The 21,960-nt window shown below is 34.8% G+C and overlaps 3 protein-coding genes across 3 annotated transcripts; 2 read left to right on the forward strand and 1 right to left on the reverse strand.

Annotated features, from left to right (window-relative positions):
- The first annotated feature begins 1,390 nt into the window (after positions 1-1,390).
- LOC129913960 (60S ribosomal protein L9) lies at positions 1,391-2,496 on the forward strand. Its single transcript, XM_055992969.1, has 3 exons — positions 1,391-1,409; positions 1,802-2,049; positions 2,113-2,496. The coding sequence occupies exons 2-3, from the start codon at positions 1,809-1,811 to the stop codon at positions 2,442-2,444; spliced, it is 573 nt and encodes a 190-aa protein (XP_055848944.1). The 5' UTR covers positions 1,391-1,409; positions 1,802-1,808; the 3' UTR covers positions 2,445-2,496.
- Positions 2,497-8,906: 6,410 nt separating this feature from the next.
- LOC129913950 (26S proteasome non-ATPase regulatory subunit 9) lies at positions 8,907-12,048 on the forward strand. Its single transcript, XM_055992959.1, has 2 exons — positions 8,907-9,046; positions 11,301-12,048. The coding sequence occupies exon 2, from the start codon at positions 11,308-11,310 to the stop codon at positions 11,956-11,958; it is 651 nt and encodes a 216-aa protein (XP_055848934.1). The 5' UTR covers positions 8,907-9,046; positions 11,301-11,307; the 3' UTR covers positions 11,959-12,048.
- Positions 12,049-13,136: 1,088 nt separating this feature from the next.
- LOC129913548 (uncharacterized) lies at positions 13,137-19,990 on the reverse strand. Its single transcript, XM_055992323.1, has 2 exons — positions 19,844-19,990; positions 13,137-19,784 (listed from the first exon to the last, which is right to left on the reverse strand). The coding sequence occupies exon 2, from the start codon at positions 19,662-19,664 to the stop codon at positions 13,137-13,139; it is 6,528 nt and encodes a 2,175-aa protein (XP_055848298.1). The 5' UTR covers positions 19,665-19,784; positions 19,844-19,990.
- Between the last annotated feature and the right edge of the window lie 1,970 nt (positions 19,991-21,960).

The raw sequence follows: 21,960 nt of genomic DNA on the forward strand, positions 1-21,960 counted from the left end.
AGTTTACTTATGAGTAGATCTAGTACTGAAATTAACACATGATCTTCTACTCGAGGAGATAGGAATGTGTAGTTGTTGTACTAGATTTCTACTCACGAGTAAACTGCCACCTCCAATGGAACAGGGCTATAGTGTAATAGTACGCGCCTCACAGAATGATTATCAAAAAAAAATTCGAAAAAAGAGTCAAGCCTCTTGAGGCTTCATGTAATAGCTGACTAAGAATATACAGATAATTTTTGGTTTTTTGTGAAAAAAACAATTTTTGTTGAATCCAACATGGATGCCATGGCCTTATGAAAATTTTTGTTTGCATCCAACATGGATGTAATGGCCTTCCCACTTCGGAGTTAAAATAAAAAAAAAACAAAAGCAACATTTTTGACAGACAGCTGCCAAAGTATATGTACAGTGGTGCCAAAGGTTTGCATGGATTTCAAAAATCCCGATGTCGTTTTTTTGCACAAAATCTATATAGATAAACAAAAAAACACACCTATTGAAGCATGAATGAAATCCATGATGTTTTTTTTTAACAGGGTTGTTCCTCCACTGTTGCTTCTTCTTTTTTTTCCATTTATTATAATTTAATTCTTTATTTTGTTCGGGTTAATTGATTTTCACAAATTGTTTTACATCAAAAGAAACTAAATTACGGGACATGAGTAGCGTCAAGCCGACAACCATAATAAACAGAATAAAAAAGACAAACTGTTTATCATGGGCGACGCGACGGTGAGCTGCCATCTGTCAAAAATAATTTTACTCTATTGTATTTTTATTTTGCAATAGGTCTAGGGTATTGCAAAAGTGCAAGACTGTTCTAAAATTTTATTCCGTATATTTTGTTGTTGTAATGTTGTAAGATTTTACACTTTTGCACTTTTGCAATGATACAAGACCAGTTGCATCGGATCGTGAATACCCCTAATGATGTAGAAACCTTATTTTTTGGTTTAAGATACAATTTTTTTTAGTTTTTTCCAAAAACAAATAGCGCTTGAAAGAAATAAAAAAATTTTACTCTTGTAAATTTTCCACTTTTTCACTTTTTAGGGAATTGTAGTTAAGGCTTCACTGTATGAAAAAAATTCCACATCTGAACGTTGATGTGTCAGTTTGGAATTTTTTTCATTCGGTGTGGCCAAGCCTTAAAACCGAAACTTAAATAATTTAAATTTACTTTTCCTTATCCCCGTTTTTGCACCAGCCTTAAATAATTTCCCCTTAAATACAACCATCACCTTAACAATATAATGTAAACCCAACCTTGAAATAAAATCCCATCATCATTTTCCGAACACTTCCCTTGAACCGCCATTATTTTTTTCCCATCGGGCAATTTTGTTTATGACAGACGTCAAAAATTTCCTTTTCCAAAAAATCCTCTTTTCCGGTCGGTCCGAAGCGTGTAAGTTCATAGAATTTTTTATACAAATTAAAATTTCTAAACATCCAAAAATTGGTAAAATATTCAAAATAAAAAATGTTATACTACGATGTAATAATGTTCATTAAAGTGATTAATTTATGAATTTTTAAAGATTGAATTTAGAAAATGACTTAAAAGTGATGGTTAATATTTGACAGTTTTTTGTTGGTTGATTTGTGTTTACTTCAGCAGTAATTAGAGATAAATTGAATTAAATTCAGTAAAAAGCTTTTAGCAAAAAGTGAAATTAAACGATTAAAATAACTTATTTTGGATACTTTTACCATTTCTGGAGCAAACTTCTTTCAAAAAAACAAATTCCCCTTTGGACTATCTAAATACTAATTTCGGTTTTCTTATTCTTTATAGTGTCAAAATGAGGACAATCAACTCAAACCAATGCGTGAAAATCCCCTCACATATTAAAGCCTCAGTGAAGGCGCGTGTGGTCACCATCACAGGACCCCGTGGTGTTTTGAAGCGCAGCTTCAAGCACTTGGCCCTTGACATGTACATGATCAACAAACGTAACCTGAAGGTCGAGAAATGGTTTGGAGCCAAAAAAGAATTGGCCGCCGTCCGTACTGTATGCAGTCATATTGAAAACATGATTAAGGGTAAGCTGGTAGATCTTGGTTAAAGAATATCTTTCTAATTTGTTTGTTTTCATTCAATTTAAGGTGTCACTAAGGGATTCCAATACAAAATGCGTGCTGTATATGCCCATTTCCCCATCAATTGCGTTACCTCCGAAAACAACACAGTTATCGAGATCCGTAATTTCTTGGGTGAGAAGTACATTCGTCGCGTGAACATGGCACCAGGTGTGACAGTTGTTAACTCGACCGCCCAAAAGGACGAACTTATCGTTGAAGGCAACGATATTGAGGCTGTTTCTGGTTCGGCAGCTTTGATCCAACAATCGACAACTGTGAAAAACAAGGATATTCGTAAGTTCTTGGACGGTCTTTACGTGTCTGAGAAGACAACAGTTGTTAAGGAAGCTGCCTAAGTTAAAATAATAAAAAAAACAAATTGATTTTTTATCACCTAAACAAAAAGAATACCAAAGTGTTTTTTGTTTTTGAATGAAAGACGAAAATTGTAGATAGTATTTTGTTTACATGTCAGTAAACCACTTTGTTTTAGTTGATTCCAATTTGTGTTGATGAATAGTGCATTCGTGTTCATATTTATTCTGATACAGTGCATTTACCGGTGCATTGGTTTTAAAACAACTTGGCGACATATTTGAAATTTGTTTGCTCAGTGGGAAGATAACGGGCACATTATCTGTTAAAGGCCATACACACCAACACAAGCTTATAAGGTGCCTAATTTGAACATGTTTAGGCACTTGTATCATCTTTTGAATTCAAAATTCTATGGAGTGTGATCATAAGAGCATAACAGCATTTTTTTTCGAAAATGAATTAAGTATGCAGAACTATTTCAAAAAAAATCTATTTTCGTTTGATCTTAACAGTAGGCTTGTGTAGTTCGCGAACGAACTAGTTCAATGAACTAGTTCATCTTGGTGAACTAGTGAACTTAGTTCACTTACTTAGTTCAATTTAGTTCGCGAATAGCGAAAAAGATTTGTTTCAACAAACTAAACAGCAACCTAAAGCAGTCGTAATATGACATAACAAACAGCTTGCGCTCATCTTACATTAACCTTTTTTTTATATATTTTTTGGGTGAAAGGAAGTCCCATCTGTAAAGGGAATTTTCAAATTTGGTCCTTGTCTCCTTCTCTTATACGACGACAGCCCCTTTTAACCCGACAGACGTTTAAAGAAGGGGTGCAGAAACCAAAAGGCATATTAAATTGCATCCAATTCTTTGTTGAGCGAAATCAGTTCTTCTGCTCTTCCTCAAGATTTAGATGTCGGTAAAACAAAAGGTCGCTTGCGCCAGTATCTATCTGCGTTTCTTCTTCAAGCACCACTTACTCTTATTTCTGAGCAAGAACAAAAAAACAAGTAGCATCTTGGTCCTTGCATTACTATGATTTCGATTTAATGAAAGCAAAACGTACTTCTTCTAGACTTTCGTCAGGAACCAGAAAGCTCGACAAGTATATGAACGAAATTAAGGTCCAATTTATTCACACTCCATTAAATTTAAAGTCGCCATTAAAAAAGGGAAATTTTAAAATTTGTATGCGATTTGACAGTTTTATAATTTTTAATGGAGCCTTTAAAAATAATGGAGAGTGAATAAATTGGGCCTAAGAATATTTTTAGGTTGTATTTGTTTTATTATGTAGAATGCGTCAATTTTACATAAATTTGGATACAGTTTGTACAAACTAATTTTGGTTTTTAATTCTAACAAAACCAGAGTGATTAAAAAAAATTGAACTAAAATGAACTAGTTCAGAACTAGTTCAGTAGCGTGATTTGAACTAAAGTGATCGATCACTCAAATGAACTAAAGTGCCCAACTCTACTTAACAGCATAACTCTAAGGGCCATTTTATTCACTTTTGTTCAACTTGGAGCAAAATCTCAATTTGGATAACTCCAGGGTTGACCTCAACTTGAGAGATAAATCCCAAGTTGAAAATTCGTTTTATTCACTAATTTTTTCTCTAAACTCTCCAGTTTTAAAACTAAAGCTGGCCAACTTCCAATTTTCAAAATATCCCTGGGATATTTGTGACAAATTAAAACAATCTGCCAATTTCAAATCTATTTTAAATTTTTTGTCATTCAAATTGAATCGGTGATTGTTAAAACAACATAAGTGACAAATTTTTTGAAACCACTTTTATAACTGTTTTGCATTGCTTATGGGTAGAGCTAGCGTTGAGAGCAAAACCAACATGATTTGATGTTTGGATCATATAAAATTTCGAGGTTAAAATACGCATTTAGTGCTAAAACAACATATCTCTTCTGCCAATTTTGAAATTGAGTGCTAAAACACCTTAAGTACTTGATATTAATTTGTTTTTTTACATTCAACAAATTAAATTGGTACCAAATGAAAAAAACTATATCTTAGGAAAAAGTTTTACTATGAATTTTTCTCCGTATTTGGATTAAGAATGTAAGATATTGCAATATTAGTATTGGTAATGCATCTTGCAATGTGTGAAGGACATATTGAATTTAATTTTTATTTTGAATATAAAATATAATGCTCTGTTATTTTAACTTCGACATTTTGTTCTAGAGTTTTCAAGCTATTAATACCAGCAACGAATTGAAAATGTAAACTAAAAAAAAATCGTAAATCTTGTCTTAAAGGCTTCTAGTTTGGGTTCTATTGGTTTGATATTCAAAATCAAGGTCTTTAAACTCAGGGAAAATTACAAACCATCATACCACTTCAAATAAACATTAAAATTCAATGAGACAATCAATAAAAAGTGTTAAATGCAAAAATGCATTTTATACTATTTTGAAGTACCTACGTCACAAGGATAACACTTTTGCACAATATTAGTAAAGACTTAACTATGTTCCTCAAAAAATAACAAATTCATTGCTGGCCGTGGAACGTCCACTTTCGCCTATTTGTTTAATGTTCTTGTTACCATGTATGTATTAATAAAATTGCTGAATTATGATGGTCTTTTATTCATTTCCATTAAATTTTCTAATACTTTGGACTTAAAATGAGTGTCAAAACAACATTATTTCCAAGTAATTAAGTGGTTTTGACTCCCAACAAAACGTTGGGTGTTAAACCAACATATAAAAAATATTTATTTTTTGTTAAATCTTCTTTGATAAAGATATTTTTTTTTTAACTTTTAGTTAGTTTCAACTCCCAACAAGGCCTCTAAACCGAATTTAAAGCTAAAATTTTCAATGCGGCCGCGTCGTCAAAAATACAGTTTTTTGTCTCTCCTGAAAAAAAAAAATAAAAATGTTACTTATGTTGTTTTAACAATCACCGATTCAATTGTAGTTTCATTTTTTTTTTTTTTCGAATTTATGAATGGCCCTTTTTGTATATTTTAAACTGCAATGTACATGTTTATTTTTTTTTAATAAAATTAAAATGATCTCGGCGAAAACATAAAGCACAAAAAGAAATCCTGGACCAAATATTTTGTTTGGGAGAACAAAATAAACAAGAAAAAACATACAATACATTTTTGTTACACACATCGCGCTTCATTTATTATTATTAATGTGAACAAAAATTATGCGATTCTTTTTTTCGAAATTACTTTTGTTCTAACAAAAAAAAAAAAAAAAAAAAATAGGTTCACGACACGTTTTGGTGGCACAAACTATTTTTGGTTTCGCTCGTAACACAAAATCTCATCAGTTCCATTATGAAAAAAAAATTGATAATGGTTAATTTCTTAAAACACAACATTAATTTTTTGATTTCCTTTACAATTCAATTCAATTTAAGTTTATTGAGACTTTCTTTTTTTTAACATTTGATTTATAAAAGTAGTAAAACTTATACTAGGTTTTGTTGCTGACTTGGAATTGGTCTAGCTCATACATATGTACAAATTTTTATAAAAAGATTTATTCCTTTACATCTGAGCAATCTTTTGACACAAAAATAAAAATAAACAAATGACATTTTAAACCAGAATCTCAAGTTTGCTCGCAAACTTCTCATATTTTTGGGAGTTGAGAAAAGCTAAAGTTGATAAACTCTAGTTTCTAAAATTGAAAGTTAAAAACTTCAACTTTGTGTGAACAAATTCGAATTCTCAAGTTGAATATAAAAATCCTCAAGTTGTATTCAACTTCGAGTGAATTAAAATCGCCCGAAGTCAACCAGTTCCAAAGATATTCAATGGTCCTAACAACACTTAATTCCTTTTTCTAAAATAATGTTTGATCATAATGGCATAACTCCAGCTTGTGCTGTTTTGGCCAATCAAAAATTTTTAAACTTTTAAATATGTAAGTGTTTGGTCAACAACTCAGTTCCTTTGCTTTTTTGTTCACTGACGGAAATGACTTGGAAATATTTTAATCGATTGATTAGTTTAAAAAAAAAAAAGTAAATTGCGGTAAGTCCGAAAAATTAAAAAAAAAAACTTATTCCAATAATTTTTTTCTTCAACCCTTGTATATATAAACTATAGTACTATCATGAACGTGAATTTGTAAGTCCGCTTCCTTTAACTAGGGTGCGCTTCGGTAGCTTTATTCCAGCTTTGGAAAGTAGAATGAAGGAATAAAATACGTGTGTAAGTTTATATATACAAGGCTTCAACGAAAAACAGTCAAAACAACATATCTCACTAAACAAGCTTAAAAATTAAATTTTTTTACTCTATTGTCGTACATATTATTTGAAAAAAAGTTGCATCCCAATGTACATAAAAATATATTAAATAAATCTGGATTTGGAGGAATTTTTCTAACTTTAAAATGCATTTATCTCAAAAAAAAAAGATTTTTTTATCATGTCAAGACCAAACTCCATTGAATTGTACTTTTGAGTTTTTCTTTTCTATAATGCAATACCAAAAAGCGTAGAGCAAAATGAAATTTACTTACAATAGCGCAAAATTTTAATTTACTAAGGTAAAAGCAGACTAATTTTTAAGTTAGTAAATTGCTAAAAAGGCTTGCATCTTACTAAATCGTTTAAAATTTTGCACCAATCAGTTTATTGTAAGTAAAGACGCTGCGTTATTCCGCCTAATTTACTATTTTAATAAAAACGTAACTAAAAATAAAAATAAGCCAGGTTCTCATTTGTCCAAATCAAGTCTGGCACAAAAAGCACTTGAAAATATGCAAGGGTACCAAGTTCTATGATTTGGTCTTAAATTTGTATCAATCAAATCTTTGTTCCATTAGTTGGAGTCAGTTAAGGTTTTGTTCAGAAACTACCCTTGCTACTTAAATTTTCTGAAGTGCTTGAGCTTATTTCAAATTTCTGAATTGAAAATGGCATGAGTTGGTTGTTGGTTCTTGTAAATAAGAATGTACTGCCAAAGTTGAAAAGGAACTAAACTCAGCAATACCGTGCCCCTTAATACGCGTTGAATATAACTGCACAAAGAATCGGTAATTTAATTTTAAAAACTTTTTAAACGCTTCTTATTTTGGACTTTCACTTGAATCGAATAGCAGAATACGGGTGACAGATAGCAGTACAAAAAAAAAAAAAAAACAGGTAGGTATTGGCTCAAAATTTTAAATGATTAAGTAAATTTCTACGGCCATTTTAGTAAGTTACTAAGCCAAAAAGCCTATGGATTTTTAACTTAGCAACTTACTAAATGGCTTTAGCAATCTACTTAATCGTTTAAAATTTTGCGCCATTGATTTTAAGTATTTTTTTTAGCAAACTGCTCTTCCCGCTTAAATGGGGGAAGATATAAACCCCTCAAACAGTAAAAAAAAGTTATTGAATTGAATTCTTCTACAAAAACCCGTTATCAATTTTTGGCGCCAAAGTACTGGTGCCATATTGACTTCAATTCTTATCAATCATCATCATTCCCATTTTCCAAAGCTAATATAGGTACCTAACTATATAAAATGCGTTTCAATAATTTCGTACAGCGGAATATAAGTGTTGCCTTTTTTTTTGGCAAAAAATCAGATATTTGGTACATAATCAGAAATTCAGTCAAAAATAGTAGTGGGCTTGAAAACATTTCAGCTCATATCAAGCTTTTCCATTTGCAGAAAAAATAGACTCTTTTTTGCATGTTATTTGAACACTATGCTCAAACTTGGTTAGTGTAGGCACTGTATTTAAATATCAAAACATAGAATTTTGTTTCGAGTAAATAATCAATTTTATTTTGAAATATTATTTTTAAAATTAAAAAAAAAATCGGATTTCAACACAAAAAAATCGTTTAGAATATAAAATGACAATTTTAAAAAGAGCAGATTGGTCCAAATCGTATTGTCATGTTCCGCGCGATCACATACATTTAAACGTTTCACCAAAATCAAAACAGTTTGTTGCATCTTTTGCCCATGATGTAAGATATTCAAAAATTAAACTTTGCATATATGTATATATTTTTAACTTCTGTTTATAAACATTTCAAACAAATAGCCATTTCCACCTGCAATGAATTTACTTCTCGGCTGGGAATATGGACGAAATTGGCTTACAGAACGTGATACTTTTGCAGCACAAAGAGCCATCATGAATAAACCTAAGATAATTCATAATGATTTTAAAAAATGGATAGAAAAAAGAAAAGGTCATAATGCTATTAAAAAGATCAAATAAATCGCTTTTTTCAACTTTTCGATGAAAAAAAAATATTTGAAAATTGCTCTTTTTTTTTATTTAAAGTCTCCCAAATGAGACAAAAACGCTTTGGAGCCTTCTAAACCAACAACTCAACGAACCCCGACGATGAAAAATCTTCCATAAGCCACTGCGTATCTAAAATACGAAGTTCTCACATTGTTCTTGCTTTGAGATAAAGTATGAACGCCCCTAACCGTACAGCGGTTCACCTCAGTGCCTATAAAAAATTTGCTCTGGCAATACTTTTTTGTTTTTTCTCAGAAACCTGATATGACATATGACAGTGCGTGTTTCTGTTTTCATTTCATGAAAGTGCATTTCTTGTGGTTTTAAAACTGAATACAATAGAATATTGAAACAAAAATTTCGTTAAAACATCATTAAAATAAATCTGTAAGTACAAGCTTTCGAAAATTACCAATTTTAAACGAAATTGTTTTTATGTTTATAAATTATGGACAAATAGAAAATTATCTCGCATGACATTTGACATTTTCTACAGCAGATATAGCTAGGTGATAGGTGAATTTGTTGAATTTTTAATTCGTACTGTACGTGCATGAAATGTTTTTTTGGTGAATAACTACAATTTTGTTTCAATTCAACTACACGATTGAAATCAATTGAACGAAATACACTGAAAGAAAATCAAATTTTTATCTGTTATTTTATTTTGAATTTTCCACTTATTTAAAACCTATAAAAAGGAAATGTGAAAATCTGAATAAAAAGCGTTTGGATGGGAGGAAAAATATATTTATTAGGTGTGTTTTTTTTGTTTATCTATATAGATTTTGTGCAAAAAAACGACATCGAGATTTTTGAAATCAAAACAATTTACGTGTTAAAAACAACAAAAACTTTATCTGTATAGATTTTTGAATCCAGATTTTACTTTCTCTCGATAAAAACAGTAGTGACAAGGTACTTTATTTGTTGTGTTCATACAAAAATATCTGAAAATATTAACAAAAAAAAAGCGGAGAAAACGAGGTTTGAAAAAAACTCTCATAGAAAAAAATAATCAAAAATTTGTTCGACATGGTTGCATTGAAATGTAAATATCTCGAGATATACGCAATGCACTTTTCAGATAAAAGTCTTAAATAGATCCTGATAAGATTGTTGAACAGATATGTATATAAAATTACCAAAGTTTTTTCGAAAAATTAGAAATAAAAATAAAAATGTTTTCACATTTGATTTTTAAAAAATCGAAAAAAAATTCAATATGGCTACCTTCAAACGCTTATAACACAAGAACGACGCAACTAATGTTAATGGTCATGGTCTTAAAATGTAGCTAAGAATATACAGATAATTTTTGGTTTTTTGTGAAAAAAAAACAATTTTTTTTGAATCCAAAATGGATGCCATGGCCATATGAAAATTTTTGTTTGCATCCAACATGGATGTAATGGCCTTCCCACTTCGGAGTTAAAATAAAAAAAAAAAACAAAAGCCACATTTTTGACAGACAGCTGCCAAAGTATATGTACAGTGGTGCCAAATGTTTGCATGGATTTCAAAAATCCCGATGTCGTTTTTTTGCACAAAATCTATATAGATAAACAAAAAAACACACCTATTATTTTTTCAATGCCATTTTGAGGTAATTAAGGGAATTCAAAGATTCATGTGAAACAGATGGCAAAATTGGGTTAATGACTGTCGTTTTTTTGCGTCGGAACAGATCACTGAACGTCTGATAAAAAAAAATTCCTTTTTCGCTCAATTTTCGAATTTGCGCAGAGCAAATTTGACGGGGGGTGGGGGGTAATTTGAAGCTTTGCGTATGAAAGGTCTGTTTTGAAACTGCCTAAAGCTTTAAGGGGGGAAATCCCTCTTTACGACAGGTTTTTCAAGATTTTCTTTTGGAAAACTGAAAGCATTTATTGAAATTTCGAAAAGTGCATGATATTATTGACATTATGAAGTATTGATAATTTTTTTTTTTTAAGTAATAAAAAATTAAAATGATGACTCTACAGCCCTTTAAAGTCGACGCCACAGGTTGGCGTCTTGCAATGCCCAGGTTCAGGAAATTATTTATAATCAAAAGAGATTTTTTTTCCATTAAAATATATTTATACGCATAGCATGAACCTAAATTTATTAAAAAAAAAGTGTTAAATACAAAATACTAAAAAAACCAAAACACAAAATTTGTATAAAAAAATTGTTAAAAAAAATATTTATTTTGAAAATTATATTGAACTTTTAGGTTCATGCAATGGCGAGTAATGTGCATGTAAACGGTGCGGAAAAAAACGCGTTTCGAGCAAAATGCGTTTAAAGATTTTGTTTTCGTAGTGTGGTTGGCTCGAAGCGCATGGGTTTCGGGACTATCTGGGGACTTTTGAGGCTTCATTTAAGGTTAAGACCACTGAAAATAGTTTCTTCGGTTGTTAATGATTTTTTTAGACAAAAAAAAAAATAATGCAAAAATAAAACATTCCAGAGGATTTTTCCCCTTAACCACAATTAAAACAAACAAATTGGCGCTGACATTAGTTTTTTGTTATTTTTTTTCTTTATACTTTGCTATAACAAACTATTTCTTAATTAAAAAGCTTTTTAAAAACACTCACCAATTTTGTATGCTATTTCTTTTTCTTTTTATTTATTAAAAAAAAAAAAAAAATAGTTTAAACATGGTTGTACCTAAAACTACTGCAAAAGAAGAAGTCATGCGCCTAATGGCCGACAAAGATAAATTAGAAAAGTCAATATCCGATTATGGAGATATCTTATCGGCAAATGATAATGTTGGTATGTCGGGTCCTCTCATCGATGCCGAAGGATACCCTCGCAACGATATTGATGTCTATCAAGTGCGCCAAGCAAGACAACAAATTCTATGCTTACAAAATGATCACAAAAAGCTTATGAGTGAAATTGAGAAACTTCTTCATCAAGTCCATAAAGAGGCTGCTGATGAAGAAAATAGTGCAGGGATGTCAAGTAAAGCGGCAGCAATCAGCTTAGAATCTCCAGTCGAAGAGACTATATCACCTCTGAACGTTATTGTTAATGTTAATTTGGTCAGTCCCGGATCTCCAGCTGAAGATGCTGGCCTTCGAATTGGAGATGGTATTATACAATTTGGTTCTATAAATTCAAAGAATTTCGAAAATAATCTTTATCAAATTGGGGCTTTGGTGAATAATATGGAAAATCAACGTATTGCTCTGAAGGTTAAAAGAACTGAACAGATTTTAGATATGATTTTGATACCAAAGAAATGGAGTGGTCGCGGATTACTTGGATGTAATATTGTCTTGCCAGAAACTATTGAACGTTAGAATATGCAAGACAAAATATTTTTGATTTGTATAAATTTGTATTGGTTTAAATAACTATTTTAATATCTAATATAAAACTTTCAAATGAAATGTTATTGTGTTTTTTGTTGGCCTATATAGTATGTATGAGGAATACCAAAAGAACGAACAAATTTGTATCTACTTGTTTTGATTGGCACTCATAAAAATAAAAAAAAATGCACGACTGGGGTCGCACGTACTTGCTCTTATGGTAAAAACAACTCTAATGTTAAAGCTTTTAACTGAACTAAATTAGGGAAAATTAAAAATTTGATATTTTTAAGAAATTTCATAAGTAGGTAGTGTAAGAAAATAAAATCTGTTTTAATAATTAACCCAACACCGTTTTAAATGATCTTTTACCCATAACCAAGTATGCCATTTGTTTTCTTGCATAAAAAAGAATTTCGAAAATCTTATATGTGAATTTTTGATCATAAGATTGAACTTTAAAGTTTTATGTTTTATTTGGGCTTTAATTATCTTTATTTTTGGATGCAATTAATGAAATACTAAATAATCTTTTTGCTACCAGTAACAAAAGATGAATTAGTGTTTCATTAATAGCATCCAAAAATAAAAATCATTAAAGCCCAAATAAAACATAAAACTTTAAATTTCGAAAATCGTTAGAGCCGTTTAAAAAAAAAAAAAATTTTTATATATACAAATTTTCTAATATTTTCAAAAAAAGTTGGTATGCCATTTTTAAGAAAATATTATTCAACACAAAAACGAAATTTCGATAAAATTCATCAACCCGTTTCAAAAAATTGATTTTTCAAAAAAAAAAAATTTTAAATATTAGGTATTTTGTTGGGCGAATTGGCCACAACTAAAACTTTTTTGTTAACTCGCAAATAAAACACGAATTTAATTTGCATGGAGTTACAAATCCTTTAAAAAATGAAATTTTATTTAATTTTAATTACAAGAGATTAGATTAGATTACTTACTTAGTTTTATGGTATAATTTTAGATATTTAAGTTATTTATAAAGAAAAAGCAAAAAGCCACCTCGTGGCTAGCAAATCGGAAATAGAATAGAAAATTAGAAAAGTAGTTCAATGACAATTTAGGTTATGAAGATTTCAACTTATGTGGCTCCATCTAGATGCCCAGGGTGAAACTACTTCTAGGGTGCGCACACACCTTTTTCAACACTCCCCCTTGGTAGTTTCTCCTGGGGACTCATTGGGAGCTTTGATGTCGAGAAGGGCCAATTTGACGGCAGGTCTTTCGTAGATTCCACTCTGCGTTTGTATGAAAGCGCTTCGTACTTGATCGTCTTTTGAAAGCTTAACTTTGATTATTCGTCCTTTAGCCCAACTGTTTCTGGGACTAGTTGGGTCAACGACCAGGACTATATCGCCGACCTCTAAAGGTTTTGCGGGTGTGAACCATTTTGTACGCCTGGTAAGTGTGGGCAAGTATTCTGCTACCCAGCGCTTCCAGAAGCGGTCCGCAAACTGCTGTGAGGTGAGCCAATTTTTACGTAGCACTGTCACGTCGTCGTTAAATTCCACCAAAGGTTTGGAACCACTGGCCGAGCCTAATAAAAAGTGGTTAGGTGTGAGAGCTTCTGGATTTGCAGGATCTATTGGAATGTATGTCAAGGGCCGTGAATTAATTATATTTTCTGCTTCTATCAACATACTGCGCAGCAATTCGTCATTCGGATTCCTTGTCGGCGCAATAGCATAAAGGGCGTTTTTAATGGAGCGTACTAAGCGCTCCCAGCTACCACCCATATGCGGTGAAGCCGGTGGTATAAATTTCCATTGAGTGCTTGTAGTAGTAAATGTTTCCGCCAATCTATCACTCTGGATACAACTAGCCGCTTCCCGTAGCTCCCGTTCTGCGCCGTGAAAATTAGTGCCGTTGTCGCTATGAAACTCGATGGGCGTTCCTCTTCTGGCAATAAAGTTTCTGATACAGAGGATACATGAATCTGTAGTCAAGGTATGGGCAACTTCTATGTGGACTGCCCTTATGGTGAGACAGGTTAGAAGCACTCCCCAGCGCTTTTCAGTTCTTCGACCTACAGTAACCAAAAAGGGGCCAAAGTAGTCGACGCCAACGTACGAAAATTTTCGACAGAAAGACGCGAGTCGCGCCTGTGGAAGTGGTGCCATGATTGGAGGGCGTGGAGAAGCTCTATTAATCTTGCACTGCGAACAATCTTTCTTGATGGCTCTCAAAGCTGATCGCACCTGAGAAATGTAAAAGTTTTCGCGAAGAATATTTACCACAGTTTCATCGTTTTGATGGTTGTAACGATGATGAACATCTTCGATAATAAGAGTGGTTATGCGATGAAATCTTGGCAGGATAATGGGTAGTCGGAAGTCCAGGCTGAGTTTTTCTTCCAAACGGATTCTGCTATTGGTTCGAATGAGACGATTTTCATCCAGGAAGGGGCACAGATTAAAAAGCGGACTGCTTTTCTCGACACAACGGTTCATGGTTAAGTCTGCAACCTCTTCGGCGTATTCACAAATTTGTGCTTCTCTTAACAGTTCGTTTTGCGCGTTCTGTAGTTCTTCACGTGACAAAAGGCCACTCACCTTGATTGTCTTGTTTCTTTTAGTGCTTGTGTTGTGCACAAATCGAAGGGCATACGCCGTACTCCTAAGCAGCTTCCACCAGGTAGGGATTTCATTGAATCGGAAAATAGTATCTCGACCGAAAGTATGAATGGCAACAAAGTTAGTTTTAAGGTCTTCAATTGTCCTAAGCAGCTTCCACCAGGTAGGGATTTCATTGAATCGGAAAATAGTATCTCGACCGAAAGTATGAATGGCAACAAAGTTAGTTTTAAGGTCTTCAATTGTAGAACCCACGACAACTTCCTGCGGCCATTGATCTGCAGAGGATTTCAAAAAAGCTGGTCCATTGAACCATCGGCTAGTGTCTTTGAACTCTGGAGGTTTTTGCCATTTTGTGGCTTCGTCCGCAACGTTCATATTTGTAGGAATCCATTTCCATTCTTCTATATCGGTAAGTTCTAAAATTTCGCTAACTCGAAATGCTACGTACTGCCGGTATCTGCGGTGATCAGATCGGAGCCAACACAAAACGGTTTTGGAGTCTGACCAGAAGTATTGTTTGCCAAAGGAAATGCCGTGTGACTCTGTGATACATTTAGCGAATCTTGCTCCAAGTAGCGCTGCCTGCAGTTCCAAGCGAGGAATTGATAAGGCCTTAAGAGGTGCTACACGAGTTTTCGCCCCTATAAGACTAGTCTCCACTAGCCCGTTGTTGGAACTTCTTATGTACGCTACCGCCGCGAAACCGTTTTCGCTGGCGTCGACGAAAACATGCAATTGTACATCGGAGCCCAGAGTTGAAGTCACGTAACATCTTGGAATCTTAACCTTCTCGACTTTGGATAGATGATGCACCCATTTCAGCCATTTTTTGTATTCATCGTTTTTGATTTCATCATCCCACTCTATTTTAGATCGCCAGATCTCTTGGAGCAGAATCTTGATGTACATGAGGAAACACGATATAAGTCCTAAAGGATCAAAAATTGTCATCATAACTCTGAGGACTTCACGCTTAGTTGGACGTTTTGACCCGAAAAGAATTTCCCTTTGATTTGGGTTTGTAGTAAGCTTGAACGTAAGGCAGTCTAAAGAGGTGCACCACCACATCCCAAGCACCTTTTCTGTACCTAGTTCAACATCGGCGTTCATGCTTTTTTGTTCTGTTGGTTCTGATTGAAGTGCTCTTAGAACTGCGGACGAATTGGAAACCCAGTTTCTGATGTGAAACCCACCCTGCTTGTGAATGTGTCGAATCTCCTGAGCTAATGTGATGGCCTCTTCCTCAGTCGGAACACTATCCATCAGGTCATCTACGTAATGATTTTCCTTAATAGAACAGGCCGCTCTTGGAAATTCAGCTGCAAAGTTATCGGCGTTGGTATTTTTGACGAAATGTGCGGTACATGGGGAACAAGTTGCCCCAAAGGTCATCACTTTCATAATGTATGTATCGGGTTGCCCTTCTTCGCCATAGCCCCACAAGAAACGCTGGTAATGTTGGTCCTCCTCTCGAATACCGACTTGGTGGTACATTTCCATTATATCCCCACAAATCGCGATCTTGTGTTGTCTGAATTTATAGATGACGGACGTCAGAGGAGTAAGTTGATCAGGGCCTTTGAGGAGTAAGGAATTGAGTGAAGTCCCGCGAACTGCAGCAGCAGCGTCCCAAACGATCCTAATTTTTCCAGGTTTATTTGGATTTTCCACAGGAAAAACTGGTAAGTACCATGAACGGTCCTTATTCTCCACAATCTCTTGGTGGGTGATTCTTCGTGCATATCCTTTTCTGACGTATTCATCGATTTTACTATTTAACTTTTCAGCTAGAACTGGGTCACGCTGCATTCTCTTTTGTAGACAGACTAGTCGTTTTCTGGCCATCGGATAACTATCAGGCAGTTGAAATTCATCAATTTTCCAGAGAAGTGTCGTTTCGAATCTCCCATTCTTGCGAACTGTACGGGTGTTCAGCAGATTCAAAGCTCGGGCATCATCGTCAGACATCATTAGCTTTTTCAACTCGTGTGTTCCGAAATTATCATCGCAAATAAAGTTTTTCACAAGGCGGCGTAGCTCGGGGTCATTGCATTCGCAAACATGAAAGCTGTGAGTTTTATCAGACCTGTTTGCTTCTTCGACACACTTTCCATGAATCACCCAACCTAGGCGAGTTTTTGTCGCAACCGGTTCATTTGGACCTCTTTCTTTAGATTTAATCGGGAATCCAAGTTGTGTATTATCGAGACCTATAAGCAACAGTGGAACGGCTTTGTTGTATGGATCTATGTCGAGTCCTCTTAGATGTTCAAACTTCTTCCGCAACTCATCGGAATTGAGTGTTTGGGCTGGTAGGCATAGTTTCTCAACAGTGTGTACATTTGCTAGTGGGAACTTCTTTGCGTTGGCGGTTGTGCTTGATATTTGTAGGTTGATTAACTTGGATTTACGCTCAAATCGGGAAGTGTTTCCAGTCCACTTCAGACACAGAGGTCGTGACTCTCCTTTCACGTTCAACTGCTTGGCGAGATCTTCATCCATTAACGTTACGGATGATCCATCGTCCAGAAACGCAAACACCTTTATTTTTGTTCCGTTTCCATAAAGGAATACGGGCACGACTCGGAACAGCACAGAATCTGTATTATAAGATGTACTTTCGGAATGAATTCCGACCGTCCCATCCGTAGGTTGTTTTTGGTCGTTGTGTAGGAGCTGATGATGTTTTAACGTACAATTGTTTTTTCCACACAGGGCTTCTGTCTTGCATCTCTGATTCAAATGTTTTTTAAGGCATTTACAGCAAAGGCGGTGTCTTCTCACCTCCTCCCATCGAGCGGTGCGGCTCGATTGCACGAACTTCTTACACTCTGCCACTGAAGAACAGCTGCCACCGCAGACATAGCACTTGTTTTCTGGGTTGGTTTGACTGTAGTGGGCGTTTACGATTCCTTTATCTTTCCATTTGGTGCGTTTCTTCTCTTCTGCATATGTGGAAGGAGCTGTGACCAGAACCCCATTTGCAGCTTCGGCCATCGTATACATCCACGAACTGAAGTGTACGAGTGTGCATAGCGGTAGTGATTGCTTGTGGATGGCCCAATTAAGCCGAAGGGCAGGTGGAAGCTTGTCCACAAGTTCTTGCATCAGCATGGGGTAGTTGAGATGGTCGACTATACCACAGGCTTCGATTGTAGCACAGAGGTTCTGCACTGCTATTGCAAATGTGACAATAGTTTCGAGCTTTTCTGCTTTGGGCGAGGGTGTGGAAGTAATCTTTCGAATCAGCGTGTTTATAATCAATTCGGGTCTGCCGTACAGCATCCTCAAAGTCTCGATGACACGTCCTACACAATTAGGTTGAATGATCAAGCTTCTTACTGCCTCTAATGCCCCACCTTTAAGAGCTTTGTGTAGTCTTATGAGATTTTCCTCATCGCTAAAACCACCCAGTTCAGTGCTCCGATTAAAACTTGCGATGAATAGTGGCCATTCCGAGGGGTTTCCATCGAAAGCAGGCAAGTCTCGGATTAAATGACGCGCTGCTAAATTATTTTTCGTTAAAAAATTATTTGAGGGCGTATATTGTTGCATATTGTTGAACGAGGGCAAATATTGAGAGGACGGTTGGTGTTCGGGGTTTTGTTCTTGAGAATGCTGATGAGTTTGATTGTTTTGAACACCCTGTTGATTGTTTTGAACACGCTGTGATGTTGGCATTAAAAAATTAACTGCGGCTGTGTTGTGTTGATGGTCGGGCTTTGGTAACAGAACTTCCTCACCGGCAGAATGGAACTGGGTAGAACCTGGAATGACAGCTGCGGGAGACGACTGATGTTGGTTAGTGATGAACGATGATTTCCCTTCAGCGCCGCTACACGTATTAGAAATGTGTTGGTGTTGAGAAGTAATCGGCATGAGGTCAAGGGGACTGGGGTTCACGTTCGTCGTGGAGTGCAGGTAATCCTTCTGTGTTGTTCCATCAATCCACTTACTAACATTCACTTTTGCCTTCGCACTTTTATTTTTCATCGTCTCTGAACCATGGGGGGCCTCATCGTCATCGTCCGAGGAGCTAAAAACTTGATTCATAATTTGGTACTTTTTGGTTATGTACTCGGCATCCCTTTCTTTTCGTAGCTTGAGTTCTTCTTTGTCGCGACTTTCCCTCAACTGCCTTTCCTCTTCGATTTTCTGCAGCTCTATTTGGAGTCGCTTAGTTGAAGAACATTTCGAGGATTGTGAACTGCTGGAGTTAGGTCTCGGTGGTTGGAACGGAGCCTTTGAAGTTCGATCATCCTCGGCTAGCACAAGACCTTGAGTTGAAGTTTTTTTTGTTGCTGAGAAGTGTCCGTTGCTTAATAAAGATGTTAAAGGTACACGGTGCGCGAGGGTCATACGACTGTGGGCATTTGATAAGAATGTATCCGCATACGGGGGTAAGGTTGGCAACCCAAACACGTTCTGAGTAGAAGTTGTCGCGAAGGGGTATGGTTGGCTATAGTACGCGGAAGGGTTAGAAGGAAAAAGATTTCCACACATGGCAGCAACTTCGGCCGCACTATGCGCAGAAACTTTCACAGAACTTTGGGCGGATGCAGCAGGGTTATGTATTGCTGATAGTGACTCATAGAAGGCAGCATTCAGTGTTGTTGTCTCATTGGCTAAACGCCCACGCATGGCAGCATCTTCGGCCGCACTATACGCAGGGAATGCTGCTGAACTTTGGGAAGATATAGTAGTAGTTGGAGTTGTAAAAACGGCTGAACTTCCGACTAAAGCAGCAAATTCGGCTGCATTTGTCGCAGGAAGCGTGACAGCGCTTTGCACTAACGTTGCAGTAGTTGTTGCTGGTGTTTGTGACGATTGGCTATTGGCTTTTGTACTAACCCCACTTATTGCAGTTGCGAAACCCGCTCCTGAAACACTAGCTACGCTACACTTACTCTTACCTTGGCATATCTGACATAGATATGATTTTTCTTCTATGCTGACGTTCACACCGGCGCAGCTAAAATGATTCCACTCGTTGCACTGGTCGCACTGGACCATGTCTTCGGCTGAGTCGGGCTCTCTACAGCTGCGGCAGTTGTACTCTTCATCGACCGGTTCTGGTGTCACTTTGGGTGGCATTTTTCTTATTGGTTTATCTCAAATAAGATTTGTAAAATGTTGGGCGAATTGGCCACAACTAAAACTTTTTTGTTAACTCGCAAATAAAACACGAATTTAATTTGCATGGAGTTACAAATCCTTTAAAAAATGAAATTTTATTTAATTTTAATTACAAGAGATTAGATTAGATTACTTACTTAGTTTTATGGTATAATTTTAGATATTTAAGTTATTTATAAAGAAAAAGCAAAAAGCCACCTCGTGGCTAGCAAATCGGAAATAGAATAGAAAATTAGAAAAGTAGTTCAATGACAATTTAGGTTATGAAGATTTCAACTTATGTGGCTCCATCTAGATGCCCAGGGTGAAACTACTTCTAGGGTGCGCACACACCTTTTTCAACATATTTAATAATCCAAAAATGTGTTTTTTGAAATTTTTTTGAAATTTTTATATAACGATTGTTTTATAAAACAAATTTTTCTATACAAAATTTTGGTCGAAATTCACCTAGTGGAAAGAACTAATTAAAATTAACAGCATCTGAAAATTTTGCATGCGATAAAAGCCCTGTTCATTTGAGAGTTTACTAGCGATTTTCAATGGAACGCACTTTCAACGAAATTAATACAAATCGTATCTACTCGGGAAGTAGAGCCCTACTAACAATTTTGCTTCTATAATGCGTTACAGAAGCAACAATTGCATCTGTAAAGCTTTATAGAACCAAAATTGTTTGTTGGGAGCATGAGTAGATGATAGTTCTAGATTAACCAAAACATCTACTATTAGTAAACTACCACCTCCATTGGAACTGGGTTAAAGTAAGCTTTCTTTTTATTTATCGATGCATTATTTTGATAAGATGCCGTAGTTTATCTTTAATTCATTAAAAAAAATTAAAATAATTTTAAACCAACTCCTGAAAAGTCGTCATTACAAAATTCGCAAAAACCAATACATAATATGAGTTTTTCTTTTTTAGCCCCGAGCGGGGCACAGAGCGGGCCGTTAGCGAAAAGAGTTCGCTCTGAACTGAACGCAACCTGAGTTTAAGAAATATATATACTTAACCACTTAAACGCAATAATTTAAATTAAAAAATGTGAACAACAACACATAATGAAAAAAAAAAAATAAGGAAACGAAAATTATCAAAACATTTTGTATTTTTTTTTTCAAAACACTTTTTGGGCAGAAAATCGAAAGGATGGGAAATTGTTTTCTCACTCGCGGCCATATTTTTGAAAAAAAGTAGAAATATTTCTTTTTTGGGCAAACAAACAGACCTATAATTTAGCACTGAACTATCATATCATTTTTTTTAATAAACTTTCAAAATTGTTGACTTTGTTCATAAAATTGGTTTATTTCAAGAATTCTTCCGTCTTAAACTTTTTGTTAACTCATTCTACAAAAAAAAACTGAAGTAAGCCGCGCTCGCTCTGCTCGGTTAATTTTTACCGAGCTCAACGAGTGAGTCCAGGTGGAGCTCAGAGCTAAAAAAGTAACAATTCTTTTTTTTGAAAGCTCAGGGGCACTTCTATGTAACTTTTTGCTACTTCCGCATTTGTTCGAAAGTTAATTTCAATTGTACGTCCTTGTCAAACTGCGTATCTTAAATGAATAATTCCAATCCTAATCTTCCAAATAAAACCCAATAAATGATTTGACATGACTGGAGCCGTATAATTTTAATTTTTCACAGAATTGCAGAGACCCATTTCTTGCGAATTCGAACACATTTTTTGTAGAATCGAATTACATAGTTGAGTGTGTTTCTTTATTTATTCCGAATATTCCAAAAACGTGGAACACGCTTATTTTGTTTCTTTATTCCTCGGAATATTCCGGATAAACTTTTTTATCGTTTTGTTTTTATTTCTCCGTCTTATTCATGAAAATAGAAATATAAAAAATAATAAAAGATGATTTTATATGTATTTGTGTTTTAACTAAAAAATGTGGTTGAACAGCTGATTGACATTCTTTTCATAAAATTTAAATTTAAGCTATTTCTGTTTCTTTATTTTTGTGTTATCGATATTCGGGATAAACTATTTTGTCTCACCGGTCTATTCTATTCCTTATCCGGAAAAAATAAAGAAACACACTCAGTTGGGTCCCAGTTCACCGCTCGGCACTAAAAAAGAAAATCACCTTATAATATCACCCATTACCAATTTGCTCAATTTTTTTTCTGCATTCTGTTTCACCCTTAAAAAAAATTTTCAAATCGAACAGATCATTACTTTCTGATCTCAATTTTACTTTCAACCAAAATTTAAATTGAATTCAAATTGAAAACCTACAA

The sequence above is a fragment of the Episyrphus balteatus genome, chromosome 1, assembly GCF_945859705.1.
Source record: "Episyrphus balteatus chromosome 1, idEpiBalt1.1, whole genome shotgun sequence".
NCBI lineage: Eukaryota > Metazoa > Arthropoda > Insecta > Diptera > Syrphidae > Episyrphus > Episyrphus balteatus.

What these genes read in the sequence shown, in the direction of transcription:
- LOC129913960 (XM_055992969.1), top strand. Translation starts at nt 1,809, where the DNA reads ATGAGGACAATCAACTCAAACCAATGCGTGAAAATCCCCTCACATATT. An exon ending in TATTGAAAACATGATTAAGG is followed by an intron (nt 2,050 to 2,112) that starts GTAAGCTGGTAG and finishes ATTCAATTTAAG; the next exon opens with GTGTCACTAAGGGATTCCAA.
- LOC129913950 (XM_055992959.1), top strand. Translation starts at nt 11,308, where the DNA reads ATGGTTGTACCTAAAACTACTGCAAAAGAAGAAGTCATGCGCCTAATG.
- LOC129913548 (XM_055992323.1), bottom strand. Translation starts at nt 19,664, where the DNA reads ATGCCACCCAAAGTGACACCAGAACCGGTCGATGAAGAGTACAACTGC.